This window comes from Glycine soja, chromosome 4, assembly GCF_004193775.1.
Source record: "Glycine soja cultivar W05 chromosome 4, ASM419377v2, whole genome shotgun sequence".
In the NCBI taxonomy this organism is placed as follows: Eukaryota; Viridiplantae; Streptophyta; class Magnoliopsida; order Fabales; family Fabaceae; genus Glycine; species Glycine soja.
Genome location: NC_041005.1, coordinates 7,228,266 through 7,252,644, shown reverse-complemented (window position 1 = coordinate 7,252,644; position 24,379 = coordinate 7,228,266). Strand labels below are relative to the sequence as shown.

General features: G+C 29.8%; 2 protein-coding genes across 2 annotated transcripts; both read right to left on the bottom strand.

Annotated features, from left to right (window-relative positions):
• Window positions 1–4,133: 4,133 nt before the first annotated feature.
• On the bottom strand, window positions 4,134–4,664 carry LOC114408343. Its single transcript, XM_028371364.1, has one exon. It carries the CDS (start codon window positions 4,662–4,664, stop codon window positions 4,134–4,136), a length of 531 nt encoding a protein of 176 aa, XP_028227165.1.
• Window positions 4,665–13,455: 8,791 nt separating this feature from the next.
• Window positions 13,456–17,100, bottom strand: LOC114409133 (caffeoylshikimate esterase-like). Its single transcript, XM_028372453.1, has 7 exons — window positions 16,622–17,100; window positions 15,922–15,960; window positions 15,637–15,707; window positions 15,496–15,560; window positions 14,911–15,000; window positions 14,731–14,823; window positions 13,456–14,143 (listed from the first exon to the last, which is right to left on the bottom strand). The coding sequence occupies exons 1-7, from the start codon at window positions 16,987–16,989 to the stop codon at window positions 13,733–13,735; spliced, it is 1,137 nt and encodes a 378-aa protein (XP_028228254.1). The 5' UTR covers window positions 16,990–17,100; the 3' UTR covers window positions 13,456–13,732.
• Between the last annotated feature and the right edge of the window lie 7,279 nt (window positions 17,101–24,379).

The following is a 24,379-nucleotide window of genomic DNA, read 5'->3' as shown; positions in this document are numbered from 1 at the left end:
ATATAGGTAGTAATACATACATGTGATATGAATGTGAGATTTTAATTTTTTTTAACCTTTGGATGAAAGTGAGTCTCACCCTCAAATTAAATATCACTTCTTTAGATAACTTGCCAAAATTCTCGGAAGCACGTACTTCAACACCAAGATTAAGACCATGGAAGCCAGTGTAGATCCAACTTAGGGAATCCCAATCATCAAAATTATTATTTTTTTAATAAAAATAAAAAAATGGTATAAATATGTCGGCCATTAAATATATACATAAAGTTATAATTCATTTTGCAACTGTCCAGATATTATGTGCCACCCGTGCAAGGTTTTGCATTCGCTGCTCAACCCAACCTAATACTACCCGACTAAGTGACTAACCCAACTTTGGTCCTTATTAAAAAGGCTAATTAAACTGTTCTCCAGTGCATAACGTTGCCAAGTTGCAATGAAGTCAAGATTATAATCTTGGATGTGAAAAAGAACAATGATTACAAAATTTTATTTATATTATTATTACTGAAAAATGTAACTTCATCATATCAACTTTATTAAGTGTGTGCCATTCATGTTTCTAGTTCTACCATATACGCGACCTTTCCTTGCTTTTTGTCTCTTCCATAAAGTTTGGCTGTATCACCTTTGAGGACTTGTGGCAGCTGATTGATTAATTGGAGCATTTTTTCAAAAATAAATACCAAAATAAGATTATTTATACTATATACATACGAAAACAATTTTTTTTAAAAAAAAAATTATATGTGACTTCCTCATGAGTTCTACACAATAATTTCATTTAAAATAAATATGAAAAGCTACACATAAAATATATTTCATTTCTCATTCATTATTCCATTAAACCTTTTCATAATTCGACAAAATATTTTACTTATGAGACAACAATCATTTATTTTAATTCAAACAACTTATTGTTATATAGGTGATTTAAGTAATATAACATTATCACAAAATTAATGATCCTTACATCCTTATATATAAATTCAATGATGATTTATTTAATAAATAAATTTCCTGCCAAAACCAATAAATAAATAAGATTATAATCATTAATTTGGTTTTGAAATGATAATATTTCTATTGATATTTATAATTGATTGATAGAAATCAAATTTTTAATAATTGTCTGCTTTTTTCAAATAATTTAGAATATTTTCACTAAAATCGATGTTACAATTAAATCAATTTATAAATATATCGTAATAGTGGGTCATATAATTGAAGCCACGCGAATGTTAAACTATAACATTTTCAATTAAATCTCACTTTAGATTGATTGAATAATTTCAAAATAATTCTTTAAATTACTTTCTTAACTAACACATAATTAATTTTAATTTTTCTCATTTATTATATTTTAAAAACCATAGTCCATTAGATATACAATCAACTATATATCTATAATGGATAATTAATAATTAAAAATATTATAGTTTATAATTTATAATAAAATAAATAAAAATATTTTTATTATAAATAGTTTCTAACATAAAACTAATAAAATATTTATATATTTAATATATTTTATAACAATATTCATGAATATTTATCCTTCAGGGCATGGGTCTATGTATTATCAACATATAGGACTATTTTGACTGTTGATTAAATCAATTTGCTAGTCAAATAAACGAGATTAGTGCTACATAAGCATCTTTAATACTATTGTTTATTTTGAAAATTAGACTATATGCTACATTAGCATTTTTAATATTGTTTATTTTTTTAAGATTAGACTGTAACTGTGGCATGTCACATTGGACTTGTTAATCAAACTAATAAATATGCTCCAAAAAAAGTTATACTGCATTTACATGTGACATCATCAAAGAATTGACAATCACGAGTTTATGGGGATGTAACTAATTATTATGCATGGTTTGTTAGAGTAAAAGAAAATCCCTGACTTGAATAGGCAAAGTTTGAACCTTATTAGTGACCAAATTTAAGTCCAACATGCTTTGAACAATTTCAAAGTATTCTTTGTATAAAACTACTAAACAAGTTACTTGTTAATTAGTTATTCGGTGTAGGATTAAAGTTGAACTCTTATATTCCCTATAGATATAAAGTGTTTATTATAATTGAACCACTAAACATAATTCCTTACTAAGTTATTCAATGTAGGACTAAAAGATAATTTTTTATACTCCCAACTCCTAATATAAAGAGTTCATTATATAGAACCACTAAGCATAGTCCCACACCGAATAGCTTAGCAAACAACAATGCTTAGTGTTTTTATATGATGAATCATTTCCACTTGTTTAAAATATGAGTTGTAGTTCCATATTATTAAATAGCTTAACAAGTAACTTGTTTAGTGGTACTATATAATGAACTAGTACTCTTTGCACCTATTTAGAGTGTATAAAAGATGAGTTATAGTCCCACATCAAATAGCTTAGACCTATGCATAGAATTATATTGAGAGTATAAAAGTTAAGCTTTAATTGTATATTGAATAAGTTAACAAGCCATTGTGCTTAGTGGTTCTATAGAATTGAACATTTTGTAGCTATTAGAAGTATAAAAGATCAGTTTCTTTTTTGCACCTGTTGAAAGTACAAAAGTCACAAGCTGTAGTCCTGCATTGAATAGTTTTTGATCCTTTTGAATGTCTGGGAGTATATAAGCTAAGCTTTAGTCCTACATCGAGTAGCTTGATTAGCGATTCTAGATAAAGAAACTCTTTTAGTTGTTCAAAGCATCTTGGGCTCTTTACAACTATTGGGAGTATAAAAGTCAAATTGTAGTCCCATAAAATAGCTTTTAGTAAGTAGCTATGCTTTTATTTACACATTAAATAGTTTAGCAAATAATTGTTTAGTGATTCTACATAGTGAACTCTGTGTAAAAGTTGAGTATAGTCCCACATAGTATAAAAGTCGAATTGTAGTCCCATAAAATAACTTCTAGTGAGTAGCTATGTTTAGTCGCACATTGAACAATTTAGCAAATAATTATGCTTGGTAATTCTATACAGTACACTTTGTGTATAAGTTGAGTTTAGTCTCACATTGAATAGTTCAACAAGTAATTATGTTTAGTGATAACCTTTTGTATTGCTGGGAAAATAAAAGTTGAGCTTTAGTCCCATATTGAATAACTTAGCCAATAGATTGCTTAGCTATTCTATATAAACAATCCTTTGTGTTTGTTCAAAGCATCTTGGACTTAATGGTTCTATATAATGTTCTTTGGGTTTCAATTGTAAAAAGTTGAGCTTTGTTCCATCTTGGATGAATAACTTAACAAGAGTTTTTTTGCAGTTGTTCAAAGTATGTTGGGCTAGCTTGAAGTTTGGGCATTAAATAAGTTTAAGCTTTGCCCATTTTACTCTAAGATTCTTTTGGTTGTAGTATTTTTTAAACCAATATTAAGCTTAATATGTATTTTATTCTAATATGTGCAACTTCATATGTTGATTTTTGAGGATGCATAAGAATACTGTGTTTTCATATGAAAGACCTTGAAGTGATCATGAGGCTCTATCGTGATAATTAGACTGCTCTCCACATTGATGCTAATCTTGTTCTCTCTGAGTTCATCAAAAGCATTGAAGTGGTCTGCCACTTTGTACATGGTGAACTACTCTTACAAAAAGAACAATTAATGCATGTCATCATGTGTGGTAAGAATTTCATCACAAATTCTTCCATATAGATTAGGTTTATATATATACACGACTCAACTAATAGACAGCTAGCGAATATCCAATTGACTGGTAATTCATTTAATGAAGGTGGATATATGATTTCGGACAATGATTCGCGTACAAAACGATAAGAGCTTTTAAACATTCGAGCCTGCAGTAGCCTATAGATTTCTAACGCATCTCGTGTTATTAATTGGGGAGGAGAGACACGTTGTGCTTGTCCACACTATAATTACTTCTGAGAGAAACACACCAATGCATAGAATTTTTTACACAAAACGTGATGCAGCCCAAGAACACTTCAGCTTATAATTAACGTAAATAAAGTTGAAGAAGCAAACGTAAAGAAGCTAGCCACGGTTTAATTTGTTCGTAACATACTAAGAACATCCATTGCAGTAATTAACATTAACAGTAACATACATAGAAGACTATTAATTAATTAATTAACTACATTTTTTACACGTCAGCAATAGTGATCCAGCCATTTCTGCAACCTCAAATCTCTGTAAAACCTCGCTATGAACTCCTCCGCGGCCTCGTCCACGTGAAAATCCTTCTCCGCGGTGTCGTTGAACATGGAAGCAACGGAGTCCGTGATCTTCACGCGCCTCTCTATCGTGCCGTCGGCGGCACCACCGCCACGGCACATCCTCACTGCACGGTGCCCCGGAGATCGGCGAACAGCGGCGGAGGCCGGAGAGAGCTTCCTCCGGCCGGCATGCGAAGTGCGCGGCGGACTCCCGCTGCAGCTGAACTGGTACTCCAGCGGCGACACGAAGGCCACGTGCGCGTCGCGTGGGCGACACGTCAGCGCCTGGTGGTGGCGAGCCACGATGTCGTTCAGCGCCTTCCCTATGTTCTTCCCACGCTTCATCACGTCCTGCACATCATGAAACACCTTGCTCTTCGAAACGCCGTTTTGTAGGAAGAAGCCTATGAAACGCACCGTTTTGAAGACCTTCTCCGCCACGAGTGGTGGCCGGTTCGGGTCCATGCACGTTATGTCTGTCACATGTTGTGGCAGAGGGAAGTGCGTGTCTCTGCTTTGTTTCATCATGTCATGTAACGGCAAAGTGTACGAAAAACTATAGAGTGAGTGGTCCTAATATAGAGAGACAAAGTGATGGAAATGGTGAAGGAGGGGTTGGTTTGTGGGGGAGAGAGTCGAATTTATAGTAATGAAAAAAAGGTGGGAGATCAATAAGGGCAGAGAGAAAACGAAGTTGGTTGGTTTAACGTTGCTGTTACGGATAGTGAACCCTAATCATTACAGTTTTATTGTGCATATCCTTTTTTCCCCCTTTCTTCTCTTGTTATTGGATGTTCTTATGCAATTATTGTGTTATTATTATAACTCTTTAACTATATCCCTTTTCCTTTTTGCACTCTTGTTTTTAATGTGTGAAAATCTATTGAATCACATTTTAATCTTATTTGTGGTGTATAATTCTTGTTAATCTAAGAAGATTTATCGACGATGGAAATAAAAAATGAGTTTTTTTTCTTCTAATTAAGTAGATAATTTTTCACAAATTGATGTAATGAGATCTTACATTAATATATTAATCTTAAAGTTTTTGTAAACACTTTTATTTTATTAATTAAGTTTTATACAATTAAATAAAACAAGTCTCTTGCGACCCAGAGAACTCGAGCATCAAATAAGAGAAAGCCTCATGGTTAGATGGGAATTGATTATAAGTGGAACAACCCAAAGTCCCTAAACTGGTGGCGACTTTGAGACCTTTGAGTGACCATTGTCTTTGTGTTGTGGACCCATTGGCGTGTGTTGATACGCACCTTTAGTGCAGTAGGATATATATAGTAGAATACTTGAGTGAGATTTTTCTTTTTTGTATTTTATTATAGTAATGGATATATAATTATAAACCGTGGAAAAGCAATAGTACTGACTCATGGATTACGCACTTGATTTGAATTATGAATATGGAGGGGTCTCCAAATGACAACTTTTGTTTAGGCGTAAGTTTTCCTTTAGCCCTACAGTATCCATATTTAATTTCCAACTTACATGTAAAGCCTATATATATTGCAGACTTTGTTTATTTTATTTCCTCATATGGCCTACCGTCATGATGATAGTATCAATTATCAGGAATCCTATAGAGCTTTTGTTTAGTCGGTGATCGAATTGTGTATTATATAGGTATCTGACAATTCAATTATTTAAGCTAAAAATCCTCTATTTGTTCTTATCGAAAGTAGTCATATATATATAAAAAAAAATTGTTGAGATATTCCACAACTTTGTACTTAATGTTTGTATTTTAACATTTCGAATTATCTTTTCTAGCCTTTCTTTCAGCGATGATCGAGGATGTTCACCTATCGTGAATATGTTGTTTGAGTATAGGAAATTTCTGGGTCATCCCACTTCAAACGGCACACTAATATATCCCATGAACTTAAGGCTAGAATTAATGAAGTATTTTTGTTGTCGTACATAATACTTTAAATGATTTTAGTAAATGAAATATATTAATTAGCACGGTATTAAAATAGTCAAAATTTATATTATGTAATTTCAGTTTTAAAAAAATGTACATGATTAGAGGAGAAATATGTAATAATATAATTGTTAGTGATGTGAAAAGAAAAAAAAGAGATCATAATGATTATAAAAGTATATAAATAAGAGTGTGGGTGTGTAGGTTGGTATAATTAAGAGTAGTGAGGGGAGCCGGAGGTTGTTTCAATTCTACTTTCAGACCACGTATGTATGACCCTCACAGATAATCAGATTAACAACGATGCCATTTTCAGTGGGTCGTGATCATCACTTCTTTCAGCTGATTCTTTCATGTGTCATCAATTTAATGGTTCCAATTTTTACTCTCCCACATGCAACTACTTATCTCTATAGTAGTAAAGCCCCAGCTAGCTTGGCATTTTCAGTTGGTTGTGATCATTCATGATTTCGTTCCGTTGATTCTAAGTCATTTTCAATTGGTCGTGATCATGATTTCGTCCTGCTGATTCTTTCAGTCATCAATTGCCAAGTTACTATTTTTACTCTCTACACGTGCAACTACATATGCCACTTCCTATTATGAGAATTTCATGGAATTATGCACTATGTACAGATATTTAGGAAATTAAGTATATGTTTAAGAAAATAACTTCAAGTCATATTTAGATTGATTCTAGCTAGACATACAAGATTAGGATGATTAATTTTTTGCACTATTTCCAAGAATTTGTTCTCTCAATTATATTTGTGGTTCTTTGTGAGTCAAATAACAAGCAAATTTTGCAATGCAAGACAAACAAGCTTGATTGTCTCTCAAGAATTAATTTTTAATTATTATCAATTAGTGATGTTAGAAAAAAGGTTAAGCTTTTTTTTTCAAACTCATATAATTTCATTCATAATAAGAAAGTGAATACAAGTCGGAATGATATAAAAAACTTATGTTGGATTAACATAAAATCTAAACACTTTAGTTATATAAAAATATGAACGATTTGATTATAGCTTACTAACAAACAAACTTTACAAAAAAGTCTTGAAATTGAAATATATATTTCATCTTTACACTTCTTCAGGATAGAGTCCACCTCATTATTTGCAAGGCTATTTCGATTATTACCATCCACAATATCCTTGCAGTCACACTAAAAAATAACATGAGTTAAATTCAAGTCAATGACCCATTTAATTGTAGCGTACAAAGCAAGTGCTTCAACCTCCATTGGTGAAAATAATGCCCATGGAGCAAAACGATTTGGCAGACATGAAACTTCATGATGGTTAGGAATGCATCCAGCTTGACCACATTTTCCTGCATCTTGGAGCAAGGCAGCGTCCAAATTGCACTTGAAAAAAACCCATTGAGGGCTTCTTCCACCTGCAAGTAGCGTCATTTGATATTGAATGATGATGCTCGAAATTAATAATAGCATAAATTAGTTTTTTCCTACAATTTATTTTTAATGTTTGATTTGATTTTTTATTTTTTTATTTTAATTAAATCCTCTAATTTTTAAAATTAATTTGATTTAATTCTCTAATTATTTGGAGTTCAATTTAGTCGTCTAATTTTTAAAATTAATTTAATTTAATTCAGTTGACTAGATTAATTTAAGTGATCCTTGCTGTTTAAATTTGATCCTATATTGTGTGATAATTTAAAATTATCATTAAATGATTTTAAATAATCATTTTTTAATACTATTGACCTAATTTAGACAGTATGATTAAATTAAATTAATTTTAAATATTAAAATATCAAATTGAATCCTAAAAATTTTAAAAATCAAATTAAACATAAAAAATTAATTAGTGGATTCATAAAGTAATTTAACCTTAATAATATGTTATTTAGCCAAATGGCATTCCCGTAATGTCTGACTGTCTGTGACGCTATGAGATAATTGGCTTTTGTAAGTTTTCCCATACCTGCATATTCATTTCTCCTCCGCCAAATTGTCCAAAAGATCAAAACATTTTTTTTTCCTTGGCTTCATGAGATTTTCAAGATTGAAAATAAATTGCAATTAATAAATAATTCAATTCAATAAAACTACCAATCAGTTAAGTTATCTAACTAGACTTATCATCAATTTCTTAATACATCTAACTTCCAATTCTTTATTTTTATTTATACATATATTATCTTTGCCGACAAAAAAACATTGTAACTTCCTATTCTTAATTCGATTATTGTTTGACTTCAAAATTAACCGAATTAATCAATTTAAAGAGAATTCTATCGAATTGAGCATCCGATATTTAAGTAATTGGGTTTGATGATCAAGCATCTTCTAAGTTTCTAAACTAATTTTTAAAATGACTATTTATCAAACTAATGATTAAGCATCACATACCACCCTATTAATCCCAACTTGGATATGCCAAATCAATATTAATGTATCTAAAAATAGAATATGCCAATTCAAGCGCTTACCATATTCATCAATAGTGAAATTCACATTTGAATGATAATGCACCAACCTAATTAATAGAATTCATAATCAATATTCAAGAGAGAAAAATTAAGATTCATTTAGAAAGAAAGTAAACCAAGAATTGAAAAACAATTTAAAACCAGAGCTCAAGATCCATAAAAGAAACCTTAAACTAGTGAATTGATTCAAAGCAGTTTAGGCTTCCATGAAGGCTTCATGCAAAATCCTTAAAGGAAAAAAAAAAAAGAGAGACTAAAACAATAATGATAAAAGAAAGGGAAACCCTAGCAAGAAAACCCCCAAATTAACAGCGACTATGGTCGTAAAAGAGATTTATTTATAAAGTTTTCCTAGGGTTAACCTAAAGCATATGCCCAAAATACGGGCATACTAAATGTTAATTTACCCAATTACATAGATAATGTTGTATTATACTTATCTATTTGAGGTGTTTTTAGAGTCATTAGAAAGCTTGGCGAAAATCTACAAGTCGTGCCTATATCTCAAAAATCAAATTCGGCTTTCATATTGACAAAAATCAACCCAAATTAGGTCATTTAATCATATGATAAAAACTAAGTCCCACATTCTCTCTCTCCTTTCCTTTACTGGAAAAATCCCATTTTGAATAATATACTCTCATACAAACTCTCCTATAAAGAGAAGATCTAGACGACCAACTCATGTACACCAGTCAAGAGAGAAATCTAAAAATACAGACTTAGTGGTGAAGCGTGCTTCATGCATTTTGCCCACTGATCAGTATTGCCATCTTGAGGTAAGTTTATTTATTGTATTTCTCTATCTTGCTTTTTAATTTTTTTTTATTGTTGTTATTTTATTCTTTTAAAATTGAAAGTACTTTAATTTTTCTTTGAATTAAAATATAACATAAATGTTTATGTTATGTTTGGTTTTTTGTTTAGGGTGCTCTAACCGAGTTTAGGGGAATAAACTTAGTCTTATGATATGTTTGATTACTCTCAAAAGTATATTTATACATTAAAATTTTGCTTCAAAACTCATCGCATTGCATGTTTCAATTAAAGTTTTTAAATTTAAGTTTAGGTTAAACTTAAGTTTGCAAAAGCAACCAAATCTTGTTTTTATAAAATTGAGTTTTCAAACAAAATTTTAATTTGCAAAAATACTTTTGAGGGTAATTAAGTATGTCAAAAATTGAGTTTATTCTCCAAAAATATGGTTAATACCCAAAAATACTTTTTGAATGATTAAAACATGTCTCCAATTTTATAGAAAAGACTTGGGAAATGTTTGATAACCGTTCAAAAAGTACTTTTAGGTACATGCTTAACATACATTTGAAGAATAAATTTAGTTTTTTTTACATGTTTGGTAACCTTTAAAGTATGTTTACGAATTAAAATTTTGTTTGAAAATTTAATTTTGTAAAAGTTAGAATTGGGTTGGAAAAATAACGTAACCGTAACATTATTATTATTATTTATTTAGGGATCAAATAAAATTATTTAAAATCTTTTTTTTGAACAAGAGAAATATTTCTTAATATATTAAGTCTTGGGCTTTGTTCTAAAATTTTCATGTTTTTATTTAAAAAATTGTTATTGTCAAAAAGTTCTTAAATTAAAAAATAGTAACACATGGGGGGAGGGGAAATAAATAACTTAGATACGTGGAGCAATTTTAATAATCGATTCCTATTCGAATTCAATCATGAGTGATTATGAATATTCTAATCGGTTGCACCACTAATTGGATGTTGTTTGTCTATTTCTTTTGGAAAAAATTATAATCATACTTTTACTTTTTTTCATATTTTTTTTCTTATTTTGTAGAGGACTTATATTTATGAGTAAATAATTAAATTTATCTTTAAATGTGTGCTACAATGATAAATTGGTTCTTAAAAGATATAAAATATAGATTTAGTTTCTGAATATATAAAATAATAAATTGGTTTCATTTTTTTGAAATTATTTTATTATTAAATTGAAATATTTAAAAATCAATTTAATAATAAATTATATTTTTTAGGATCAATTTGATATAAAATTATAAAATTTAAGAATTAATTTATGATTAAATTATTGTAAAATTATTTTATCGTAATTTTTATATATTTAAAGATTAAATTTTATTTTTTTGTCTAGGAAGAATTTATAGGTGTCTTATACTTTTAAGACAAATTTATCTGTTTAGCCTATATTTATTGTTTAATTTAATGTGTGGTTACAAGGGTATGCACACTTCCCCATTAAGTAAGGTAGGATATAAAGTCCAATTAATCTCCTTCAATAGAGGACTCTGACCTGACCACAGTGACATATCTTTCCCATCTAATACGTCTTTAGCTAAAGCCCTTTATAAATTACTAAACCACCAGGAACTAGTCTGGTTTGATATAAGCCTAGCTACCACTGAAAGCATAGTCAGAAGAGCTGAAAAGATACCCATCTTACTCTCGTACCTTACCTTAATAATTAAAGGAAGAACTTAACTTAAGCCTTTCTTAATAAGAAAATAAAACCCTAAGATGAGCTAACTTGGCTTGGTGTTCAGTGTCAAAAAAATACAGGATTTCAAATCATCCCTGCTCCTCAAAGTCTTTCTTCGACGTCAAAGAGTTTGATCGAGAAAGCAAGGACCAAAGGTGCCTAATGAAAAACAGATTTGGGCTGGACAGAATCTTCCATTCGTTTTTGCATCTTTCTCTTTCTCTTACTGACGCTTAGAATATTTGCTTATTACTTGACTATATGTATAGTTATGTACCTCAAGTCTCTACAATTCCAATAATTATACAGTTTCCTCACTTAGAGAATCATGGCAGAGGAATCTAAGCTTCAATGGGAAGGCAAAGCCGTGGCTGAACTACCAGGCACGGATGCAGAACTAATGTGGTCTGCGTTAGAGGATTTCTGAAACCTACACAAGTGGATGCCCATAGAAACATGTTACCATCAACTCGAGGGTGTTCCAGGTCAACCGGGCCTAATCCGCTACTACTGTGCTTCCACCGTCGAAGAAGGAACCATCATGTGGGCCAAAGAGAAGCTGCTTGCAATCGATCCCGTCCAATGTTGTTTGTCATATGAAATTGTTGACAACAACGTCGGATTTAAGTCAAATGTGGCAACACTCAAAGTGCTGCCAATGAATGGAGATGGATCCATGATAGAGTGGGGGTTTATCTGTGATCCAGTTGAAGGGTGGAGTTTACAAGATTTGAAGTTATGATTTAATTTGATCATTTCATTTAAATTAGGATTAAAAAATATGTTTTGTGATAGTTTAAATCTACTTAATAATAATTTTAAATCGTCATAAAATATGATTTTTTATTATCGATTATTTAATTTATAGGTAGAATTAAATTGAATAATTTTTAAAAATTAGATGATAATATTAAACCAAAAAACTAAATGACCAAATTAAAAATAATTTCTAATGAGAAAAAGGAAGCTAAAAGCAAATAAGCAATCCAAATTCTCTAACTTGTATCTATAAAAAGCAATTCAAATTAAAAATAAAAAATTATTAGTGTTGACTAACATATATCTCTATTAATTACAAGTTTAACACTATGAATTTCTTATTTGATAATAAAAAAAAGTTTAATTACTCATTTGATCTATATAGTTTCACCATTTGTACTTTTTAATCCCTATAGTTTTAAAATGATTTTTTAGTCCTTATAGTTTATATTTTAATTCTCTTTTAGTCTCTTTTGAAAGTGATTTTTTAATCTTTATAGTTTACATTTTAATTCTCTTTTAGTCTCTCTAGTTTGAAAGTAATTTTTTAGTCCTTATAATTTGTATTTTAATTTTTTTTTAGTCTGTATAGTTTGAAAGTGATCTTTTTAGTCCCTATATTTTATATTTTAATTCTCTTTTAGTTCTTAGCATATGAGTAATGTTAACAATTATAATTAATTACAAAAATATCATTAAGTAATTCATAACTAATTTATCGCAAGATAATTTATAATAAAAAATAATTAATAATTTATAATTAATTTATAATTAATTATTTTTATATTTTTTTATAATAAGGACTAAAAGATAATTAAAATACAAATTATAGATATTAAAAAAATAACTTTCAAACTATACGGACTAAAAAAAATTAAAATATAAATTATAAAAACTTAAAAAATCACTTCTAAATTATAGAGACTATAAAAGAATTAAAATATAAACTATAAAACTAAAAAAATTACTTTTAAAATATAAGAACTAAAATATACAAATCAAAATCGTGAAACTATACATAACTAATTTAACTAAAAAAAAATATTTTATACGAAAAATTAGGTTTTTTCTTTTACTATTCCTATCATGCCAATCTTCCATAATTCATATTTCACATCACGTCTCCATGTCGTTGAAGCATCAAACACCTACCTATCTATAACTAATATTTCGAACTTTGTTTTTCCGCAACATGTCAACCTCTCAACACAATCTTTATAGTTTATACTGAATGGTGAGTAATCTCTTATCTATCCACAAATATGATTCGAGTTACATGCTATTCATGCTGCATCAACACAATGAAGTAAAATAACTCTTTTTACTATTCATACTGCATCAGCACATTGAGAGTTGCATGCTAAAGCTTTACGAACAAATGTTTTATTGTAATTAATTCAATTGTAATTTTTTTTTAAAAATGATGATTAACGGAAATCATGGGTGATCAGCTATGTGCAGTGTTTCAGGCGACTCGAATCGGTACCAATATGCAATTTCCTTTAAGCTTTCTGATGAAAATGCACGAATCAAAGTTATGCAAATTGCAAAAGCAACATACAAAAATGGCAAATATGTATACGAGCCTACACAGATCACAAATTGAAAGAATGCTGGATCTGGAGAAATGGAAACACTACTGAAATATTTAAGTCTATAAAATGTACAAGTTTCTTGATAAAACAAAGATCTTCACACAATACATATATTCAAAACACTAAAATGAAAAGATGAATAAACCTATCTGCATCCGCCTCCCCCCATTTCCCAGGGCGACTTCAATTTTCTACACTTACAAACATGGCATCCCTTTTTCTTCCCTTGTGTCTTCCCTTTCCTATTAACCCCCCCATATATATATATATATATATATATATATATATATATACTAACATTTTCAAATAGTAAATAATCTCTTTTCCATCCAGTTGATAATGTCCTGAGCTATCTCTTCACGCTCAGGCTCAAACAGAAGGTCGTGCAAGAAGCCGTCGTAAAGCTTTATGTCTTTGAACTTTGAAGCTGCCTTATCATATAGATCTTGTGAGGCCAGTGGATCAGTCACCTTATCAGCAGTTCCGTGCAGGACAAAGAATGGCACAGTCACAGAGTTGAAGTTTCGCATTAAGTACGAGGATATCCGCAATATTTCGTGGCCAGTTCGTACCCTTATAGGTCCTGTGTAGACCAAAGGATCAGAGTACTTCGCCAACAAAGCCGCTGGATCCCTCGAAACTGGAATGCCCCTTTTGTTTGCTCCTTTGAATTGGAACCTAGGAGCTACCAGAGAAAAAATTGGAGCTACAGCCTGCATCAACACATGAATAGAGACAAAAAGCATCAAACACACTCAAAGAAGGGTCTATAATTACAAACATAATGCAATGAGGCATTAAAATCTTGAGAAAATAATAGCTATTGCTAATATACTCTCTTGATCTGTAGTTTTGAAAACCATGGTTGATAAAATATAAAGGAGAGAGGTATGAGTCTCAGTATGAGAATGGATTGTTGGGGCAAAAGATCATAAGGAAAGGAAATACGAGCCGGGCTTAGCATCATTTCTGCTGACACTGTTGTGAAATCGATGGAGTAGGTGCAGAGGAAATGGAAGCATTGAAAGCCTGAATGTCTTGAAAATCTAGTATAAATAATTACAAAGTAAAATAACATCTGTAGTTGTGTTTATTCTGCTTCCAATTCACCAACATCAAATGAACCAATGATAACTTTGTATATTACAGAGAATTGACATAACAATTGGAAACGGAGGTTGTTTTTACGGCAAGCTTAAGATATAAGTACAAGTGTACCGAGCATGGCTAGGACTGTAGTAACAAATCAGAAACACATTAATTTCAAACATTATGCACAACTAACAAATGCAAAACTTACACCAACAATAGGATGAGCTGGCTTCACACGTAAAGCTGGTGAGGTTAATATAATTCCTTCCACCATTACTTCAATATGAGGATGGGAAGCCGCCTACACAAAATTTGTAAAAAATAAATTTCAAAATTGAACAAAGACAAATTTAATTGCAGAAGATATGCAGAAAATTTCCACCCTTACTTTCAAGACCACAGCTCCCCCAGTGGAGTGACCAAAGAGAAAGCATGGTATCCCAGGATTCTCCGATCTAATCTTTTCCAGGAAAGCCCCCTGTTCATAACATTACCATCAGTATGCAAAGTACACTGTCAAAAACACTGACTGACATTTGAAATGTTGTAATATTGCAATATATCTCTAAAGAAAAACAAGCCAAGAACAGCATAGATATTTGAAATTGTGGTAATAAATTTTCAAATGGCCATGAAAGTGACTAGAAATAACAATTAAGATGAAATTGAACAATGGATACAAACATATTGCTCTAAAGAGCATGATCAAATAATATTTAAGGCAAAGCAAGAAAAACACTAGCAAGTTAACTGAGACACCATGGCTGCCTAATGCTCAAAGAATAAAAGGTTATCATGCATTTTAACTTTACACAATAAGCTTATTTCGCTATTTCCAAGTCCCATCCCAATGTTTAAAATGGTAGGAAAAATATTGTCACCTAAAGCGTTTTTCCATTATAAGAATATCACAAACAAGAACATATGCCACATTTCTATATTCATTAACTGAAGAAAGTATAAATATGCATACCGTATCTACAACCACATGATCAAGAGATGGAACATAACCATGCAATCCATCACTACCTCCATGACCTGTAAAGATAAAACAAATCACTCCAGATCCATCACAAAATAGTAAGGACAGAATGGAATAAGAAATTTAAACTACCTATCCAGTCCATTGCATAGACACCAAAGTTGCATGATGTTAATTGCCTTGCAAAGTCCGCATATCTTCCACTGAAAAATAAGAACCAAGTCTGAGAAGTGGGGATGGGGGATAAATCTTATTATCTTACATTAAAAACAATCAAAAGAAAGATTTAAATCTATTGATAATCACTTGAAAAAAAATCTAATGTCGGAAAACAAAAAGCAGACTAGAATAGTTCCATTAATCCCTAAGAGAAAGCAATTGTTCAAAGAAGTAGACAAAGCACTTAAGCAAGATTACCTGTGTTCATTAAGCCCGTGAATGATGATTAGAATGCCCCTGAAAGAACAAAAGAGAAAAAAACTTGAGCCAAATATTACAGAAAGCAAACAGAAAGTTAGCTATACATGCTAACAAGAAAAAAAGGCAGGGAATTAAAACCAAGAAAAGAAAGCACAGGCAATAAGCAGTAGCTTTCTAACTATCCATTAATTAGACTGTCTCATCAATCATCTCGGAAAAGGACATAAAACAACTGAATCCCGTGAAAACAACTATTACAATTTTGTGAACCTTAACACTTTGCTGTTTGTAAACAGTTCAATAGTAAACCCACCAGTCAATAATAAAGCACACCAACACAAACCACCGAAAAAGTAAAACCCCCCAAAATCAAACCACGAAATTTGCTTGTAAACTTTCCACTTTCACGGCACCAATTACTTCAATCAAGCTGCAGTGCACAAAAATTTTGTTTTTAAACTCGTTTACTTGTATTTAGTCATCTAAGGCTCTTCAGAATTTCATTGTATTGAGCATAATCTCCATCTCTAGAATTCTCTACATATATACACACGACGCTTAAAAAGCCAAAAACACAAACGCAAGCACAAGTTCGTTTAGCAACAAAATTAGCAAAAGTCCGTCAAAATAAACGGAAGAGACGTGTTGAAATTTCGAAACGTAAAGCGAAAGAAGAAAGAAAAAAGAAAAACCTTACTTAACATCACCGGCAACCGGGAACCACGACCGGCAAAACAGAGCGTTGTTCCGAACCCCGTAGAAGATGGAAGTGCTCCAGCGGTACCACCCTTCGTCGCGACCCATTCCCACGTCCTGCGCCAGCGCCCTTCTGCGGCACGTGTCCTCCTCCTCGCGCACGAGCCAGCGCCGCCTCAAATGCTTCTTCGGAGAGGGCGTCCCCGCCGCGGGGGAGAGGCGGCGGCGGCGGGGGAGGACGAAGAGGAGGAAGGAGAGGAAGAAGGTGTAGACGAAGATGAGGGAGGCTCTGAGGGCCTTGAGGAGCGGAATTATGCGGTTGCTGGCCCCCGACGTGAGTGGCTCCATCTCCGTTTCGACGGAAGACATCGCTCTCTGCGGCGGAGACGACGGCGGCGTAAATGAAATAAATACGAACAACAGGAGGAAGGAACAGCGCAACTCAATGCAAACGTAATCTGGTTTTTTGACGTGGTTGGGGTTGGGCGTGTTTATTTATACTTGTTTCGGATCCGTTTGTTTTGTGGGCCCCGAGATCCAACGGCTCAGATTTCATAATCGAGTTGCTGTCTGATTTGGAAGAAGAAAAAGCTGATGAAACGTTGTTCGCATCGGAATAATAAATAAACGGTGATTGCTATAGTACAGCCAATACTCGTTGAGCTTGATGAGATGCTTGCTTAGATTTCGACACGTGGCGAATTTGCATTTGTTAAACTTGGCAGGGGAAAAAACGCGTAGTTGTGGCCACTGTGGTTGGTTTTTTTGCTAGCAGTTGTAAAAAAGCGCGCGTGCTTCACAGTCGCATTCTTTTTCTTTTTTACCGCATTACTCAGAAATTGATGTTATATTAAAACCAAATTATAATGATTTTCTTATCTAAAGTCTTACTACTATTTGATTAAAGAAATAATATTTAAATAAATTTTTTAGTAGTAGTACTTATTATGTCTGAAGTATTTACTACATATTATGGTTAGTATTTAATATTCACATTTAATTCAGATATATATGAGAAATTAATGAAAAAAATTGTTGTGCAAGGTATACATACTACTAGTATATTCTCTTATATTGGTGTATTATGCAGTCAGTTATAATTGCATCTAAAAACAAAATCATCTGGATTCTCGTGAGTTGGAATCCTTTGAATTTATTTATTTGTCTAAATAAACAATTTGATTAGTAGTTTACTGTTACACGAAATTGCGACTTGACGATTTCGTGTGTGGCCTGATTTTCTCTTCACTTTCCTATCTCCACCTTTGAAAATTCTTGTAGATTTCGGGCATCATATGTTGACAATTTCTGTTTGGATCTTATGCTTTTAAATACTCAATTCATGGACCGATTACGGCGATTTGTTACTGATTCAATTCCACCAATAATTTAGAATTCCAATCCAAGTTTTTAGGAGATCAAGAAATTCATAGAAAGTAATGAATGTTTTTAATAGAACATAAAAAAGGAAAGGATAATTCCAAATTCTTAATAAATAAACGTCAAACCTCTTACTTAAGATGAATAAACACGCCCAACCCCAACCACGTCAACATGAGTGTTTATTCAAAGTATAATTAAGATGAATAGTAATACTAACAACACATTATCAAAATTAAAAAGAAAGAAATAATAGAACATAAAAAAGGAAAGGATAATTCCAAATTCTTAAGTGAAATCTTCTTGTCAAACCTCTTACTTACTTTATATAGAAAGTAATGAATGTTTTTAAGTTTTTAAAAACTAAATGTATTTATTTGTATTTAACATTATTGAAAAGTATTTGCAGGCAAAATTGTAAGTGGTTATTAAATTACTCAAAGGCAAAGATAAATAAAATTTTCATTGTGCAATGACCACGAAGAACGACCCAAATTCAACAATAAGGGAAGGAGATAACACACAAAGACACAACTAACATATACAAAAACATGTTTAACCTATAGATTGAGTTGGATCAAATTGGTCTATGTGCTGAAGCTTATTTTCACACATTTAATTTTTGTATGTAACATCTCATGCAAAAAGCAAAAATAAGAATCCACGTAGGGACCGTGACCAATTTTTTGTTTTTAAGAAAAATGATTGACTAGTGTAAATGAGAAAACCACAATCATTTATTTAAGAGATCATTATTAGGTTGATTGTTCTTTAGGAAACAAAGCAAAGTAAACATTATTACTGAAATTGGTTACAATTTAGGCCAACAGATTTCAACAATATCATAGTTTTCAAAATGGTTGAACTTGGAGGGGCCCCTACAAATAAACGCAAAATACAACATGTTAGAAAAAGACAAAGGGGTGCTTCTCGTTTTTATTCCTCCACTCTGCAATTTACTAATTTTTTAGGTGCAGAAAAAAAAAAAAGAAGAGACGTCACCATCTTAATTCCCCCACCCCCTGGCCATGTCTTTCTTTTGGACCACATCAATTGAGTTACAAGTCACAAGTCACGACTCATAATAATTTATCATAATTCGCCGTAACACGTGATCCATTTGCACGTAAGTAATTTAAACTCTTTGTAAGTGTGTAACATCTTGAATTAATAATTAATAATATCATTATTTAATGCTACTCATAATAAATTTATTATTTATGCGCTGGAGATTAATTTAATTATATGAGTTTGCATGTATAATTTTATTGATAATTATACATATGATAAATAATTAAATTGAATGGTTTAACACATATAAGTGCATTTTAATGTGTTTAAAATTATTTGTTTACTTATTTTAATTGTATGTTTAAATTTGATATTTATTTAAGCATGTAATATTAAGTTAAATAATGTATGCACGTTAAAATTAATGATTAAAGAGCTTGTGTGGTTTCTTTTATTGAATAATGATATGCATATATTATTTATTTATTTTCTTAATTTTGTATGTATGATTTTATGATTATTGTAATGCAAAATTATGTTAAATAATTTTTTTGTGCAATTTTATTCAATTAATTACATTATTGAGAATATTATGCAAATATTTAGCTCTTTATTAAGAATAAATTAATATTAAATGATTAATATAAATTAATTGATTAGAGTATAGTCATAATATTTTTAATTGATTAGGTTTATATATATTAAGTGTTAAAATCATATTTAAAATATTAGTTGTGATTAATCATATGTAATGTAATATAATCTAACTACGAGAATTTTATTATATTTGTATGACTAATTAGGATAAAATATGAAGTTATATTTTTTAATTTATCCACATGAATTAAGAAAAAAAGAACATAATTTATATATATTAAGTGTTAAAATCACATTTAAAACATTAGTTGTGATTAATCATATGTGATATAATTAATATAATCCACCCCGGAGAATTTTATTAAATTCGTCTGATTAATTAGGATAAAATATCATATTATATTTCTTAATTTACCCACAAGAATTAAAAAAAACATAATTTAATAGTTTTATTATAAATTTGATCTGACTAATTAGAATAAAATATCATATTATAAATTTTGTTAATATGACTAATTAGGAGATTTTACATTAAAATTACGGGCATAACAGTGAGAGCAAAAAGGGGGAACAGAATCCCAGCAAAAAGAATTACGACTGAGAACTGCAAAATTAGCCAACTGATCTGCAGAGTGGTCTCCTTCTCTATAGACATGTGTAGCTTTAAACTAATAAGACTGGATCTATAAACACAATTGTTCCATTTAGTGGAAAACTTCCAAGGTACAAGATTCAGGTTATATTATTTACAATTTATATAAAATATAATTTTATTGATCTAATTATTAAATTATAATTACATGACATATTTTTTGTTTTTTTAAAGGCAATTTATACAATGTTAGAACACTTAGTAACAACACAAGGTGTGCCAAACTAAGCCCAACATAACCTATTGATTAGTTAGTTGTTTCAATTTTTTTTTTTATCAAAGTTGGACAATTATATAATTGAAGAGTTCTCGTTTATATATTTTAAAAATATATTTTGATCAATTTTGATATAATTTAATAGAATATTAAGCAATTTTATATTAATTTGTGCACATAATTTATATAATGAGAAGTTTCAATTTAATGATAGGTTTTATGATAAAAATATCTTATAAATTATCAAAGAGTGTAATAATTTATATAACTCGTAATAATATAATTGGATCCTTTCTCCAGTGTGTGTGTCTGTATTTATAAGGATAAACTACAATTCTAAGTCCAATCCACCATCCTTTCTTGGCTGGCTTTGCAAATTTCCTCCAACTCAAACCAGTATAACTTTAATACATGCTATCCATGTCTCCTATACTCCCCAGAAAAAAGCTTTGTAGATAGACTTTCAATTTAGGAGCAAAGAGATTGTCATGGAAACAACTCATGATAAAACTAGAAATAGATTGTACCATCCACTTAGAGCCCGTTTAGATACAAGAAAAATTCTGAAATCTTCTTTATATGAAAACAAAAATAAAATCTCTAAAGCTCTTCTACCTTATCTAAGTTATTTAATAAAAAAATATTCTTTTAATTTAAAATTTAGAAATAGTCTTTCCTTCCAACTTTTAACTCAAATTTTTTAAAAAAATCTAATGTAGTTGATTGAATAAGATGAGTGAATGAGTGATTATAAATCCTGTTATACTTTCTTTGATTTTCATATATATATAGATGATCTACTTAACATTATATATATATATATATATATATATATATATATATATATATATATATATATTTAGCAAAAAAAATCATGCACAAAATATACATCTCCAATAATGCAGCTAATAACGTATAATAATAGTTCTGCAAAAAAAAGTTATAATGATAATAACCAGGATCATAATTTATTTTTATGAGAAACAATAATCTTATTCGACTCTAGAATAGTATTTAAAGTATGATGAAATTAATTTCCCAAACGATAATTTTTATGTACACAAGAACTAAATTTAAAGTCTTGCTCAACAGAAAATAGTTGTATAGTTAAGTTAATTTATTTTACATGGAAAATAACTTTTAAGTAAAAATAAAGAATTTTGAGAACAAAATGTAATTAAATCCAAACATCTGCTGAACTATATTACAACTGTCAATAGTCAGATCTATTAAATTGGGTTTTGACCAATGGATCATCCCAACTCAGAGGTTCTATTACATTTTAAATTTCTCTTTGTTTTTTTGTTTTGTTACAATTGTCTATTTTTCTCTCTGTTTATTATACAAGTAACATTTCGCATTTTTTTCATAGTATATTTTTCTTTAATTTGTTTGTCCGATCCAGAGAGAACGAGGTGGGAGAGATAGGTTCCGCCTTACTCTAAAAATAAAAAATAAATAAATAATTCTTTTGTAGAGAGTTGGCATCAAAAGCATGGAGATATCTAGCTTGCGTGATTCCAAAATTAAAAGTAAAAAAGTGCAGATTCTACCCATCCTTCATTATTCATGTTGGGAATAAATTTGTATACCCACAATCTAAGTCATCAAGTAATTAATTCTAATTTTAATAATAAAATATTATTTTATTTTCATTGTCATATTTCATTATTTGATTAAATAATTCATTTGATAATGTCTTTGATTAAAATTATAATAGAGATTATAATAATGAAAAATAAATTTGTTCTAATTTTAATCTAAACTGTTCTTGATCATATGATTATTGTAAATAAGATATCAATAATCCAGATAGATTAATATATATGTGATAATATTTATTGAATAAATATTAATAGATTTCATTTATTAATTTACATATATAGATGAGTCACATGTTGATGTGATCATTGAACTGACTCAATTGAAATTTTCTAATGGTTAAAATTTACCATAAACTGTCAATAGAAAATTCTCAAGAAGAGGTATAATAGTTTTTTTTGGTCTGAGATTGTCATAGTAATTAACAAGTTATTTGTTGTATTTTGATTTCGGACACCTAATGTTTTAGAACACTTGTTGAATGGATATTGGATATGATTGAATACCTGTAGAATTAATGATTAATAAAAAATGAATCCATTTACTTTTGGTAATGAGTTTGAGCTCTATGAATAAAATTATATCCTGATTAGTAAAATTAAATGAAAGAAGAAATGAGTTTTTTAAGTCATTATGAGTTAACTCAAAAGGGTTTGACAATAATACCATACTCTAAAGTTAACCCAGAACTATAAAGATGAAATAAATTATTACACTACTCTTCTAATGGTTCTTGAAAGTAAAATGTTACTTCATGCTATACGGACGTTAAGGAGTGTTGCTAGACGCCTACCTTGATTAGTATATTAATTTGATTAATATATTATCGGCTTAGTATTGAACCTATGAGGTCACACACAAACAAGTGTTCTAATATCTGTTAAAGAAATTATTTTAATATTTGATGATTAATTAAATTAGAAAATTTAATATGAACAAATGATTAATTGATTTCAAAAAGGTGGAATATTATTATATTTTTACTAGCACTGAAAATATAAATAATATAAAAGATTTGGTGAAAGAAGAGAAATAAACATTTATGATTTTGTATTTGGAATTTGGGTTGAAAAGACGACTAGATATAAATTTGACTTGGTTAATTATTATTTCAATTTTAATTCCTAAATGGTTAACAATAAAAGGTAACAAGAAATAATATAGCTTAAAAAAGAATACTATCAATAATGATTTTGATTTGATAAGAAATTTGGTATCCTTAGCGTGCTATAAATAGAGCCTTGGGTTGCACATTAAAATCCTCCTAATATCACTTCTCTATTTTTATTTTTCCACTTGTCAAGGTTGTTGACGAATAGAGGTCAGTCTTGGTGTGGATACGTGTAGAGTCTTCACACTATTGAAGAACTTTTTTTGCTTCAAGAGCTCATCAATAAGTACATTTTTTAATATGTCATTTGTTTATAATATATTTTAAATGTAAAATAGATCCTTTTATTCCACAATATATGTTTTTGAACACCTTTTTTCCTACAATTGGTAGGAGAGCCAGATTCTTTTGTATTTAAATTATATTTAACAAAAATTTGAAAAAGTTTCAATTTTTATTTACTTACATGTAATGTTGCCTGTTATGATTGCATGATTATATTGTCAAATCAAATTATTATTTTTTTGTGCAATTTGTAATCTTGTTACTTGGATTTTGTTTTGAATTAGTGGAATGTTTGCAATTGGTTGTTAATACAATGCTTGATTTGCTGGAGGTGTTCCATATCATATACGTTGGTATTTTTATATAAAGGAGAATACAATTTTTTTTTATTTGGATTCCTTTTAAAAGATTATACCTTTCCTTCAATTTTGAGCAATTTGTTATTAATTCTTTTATTTTCAAATGGCTGGATATTAATTTAATGGAAAGACGTTGCATTAGGATATGTGATATCAAAGAGGTATGTGTTTCAAGCACTGTATCTCGTTCAATTATTTGAGAGAAATTTTTTTTATGCTATGTGCGTAATTATATAATTGTTATATATATAAATGATAAATATGTTTGTCATTTGATATATCTTACATATTAAATTGTTTAATCATAAGGAACAACCTGATGAATAGGAGACTTATAATTAATAATTATTTTTTTGTGCAATTTTTTTTCTCACATAAGATGCATGTTTTTAAAATTAATTATATACTAAGTGCCTAGACAACCTAGGGAAGTATTAAAATTAATTTATTGATATCAATATAATTGGCCTAAGAACCAGAAACTTATGTGATATGATATTTCTTATTTTGATTTGAAAATGTATATGATACACTATCTTAGAATG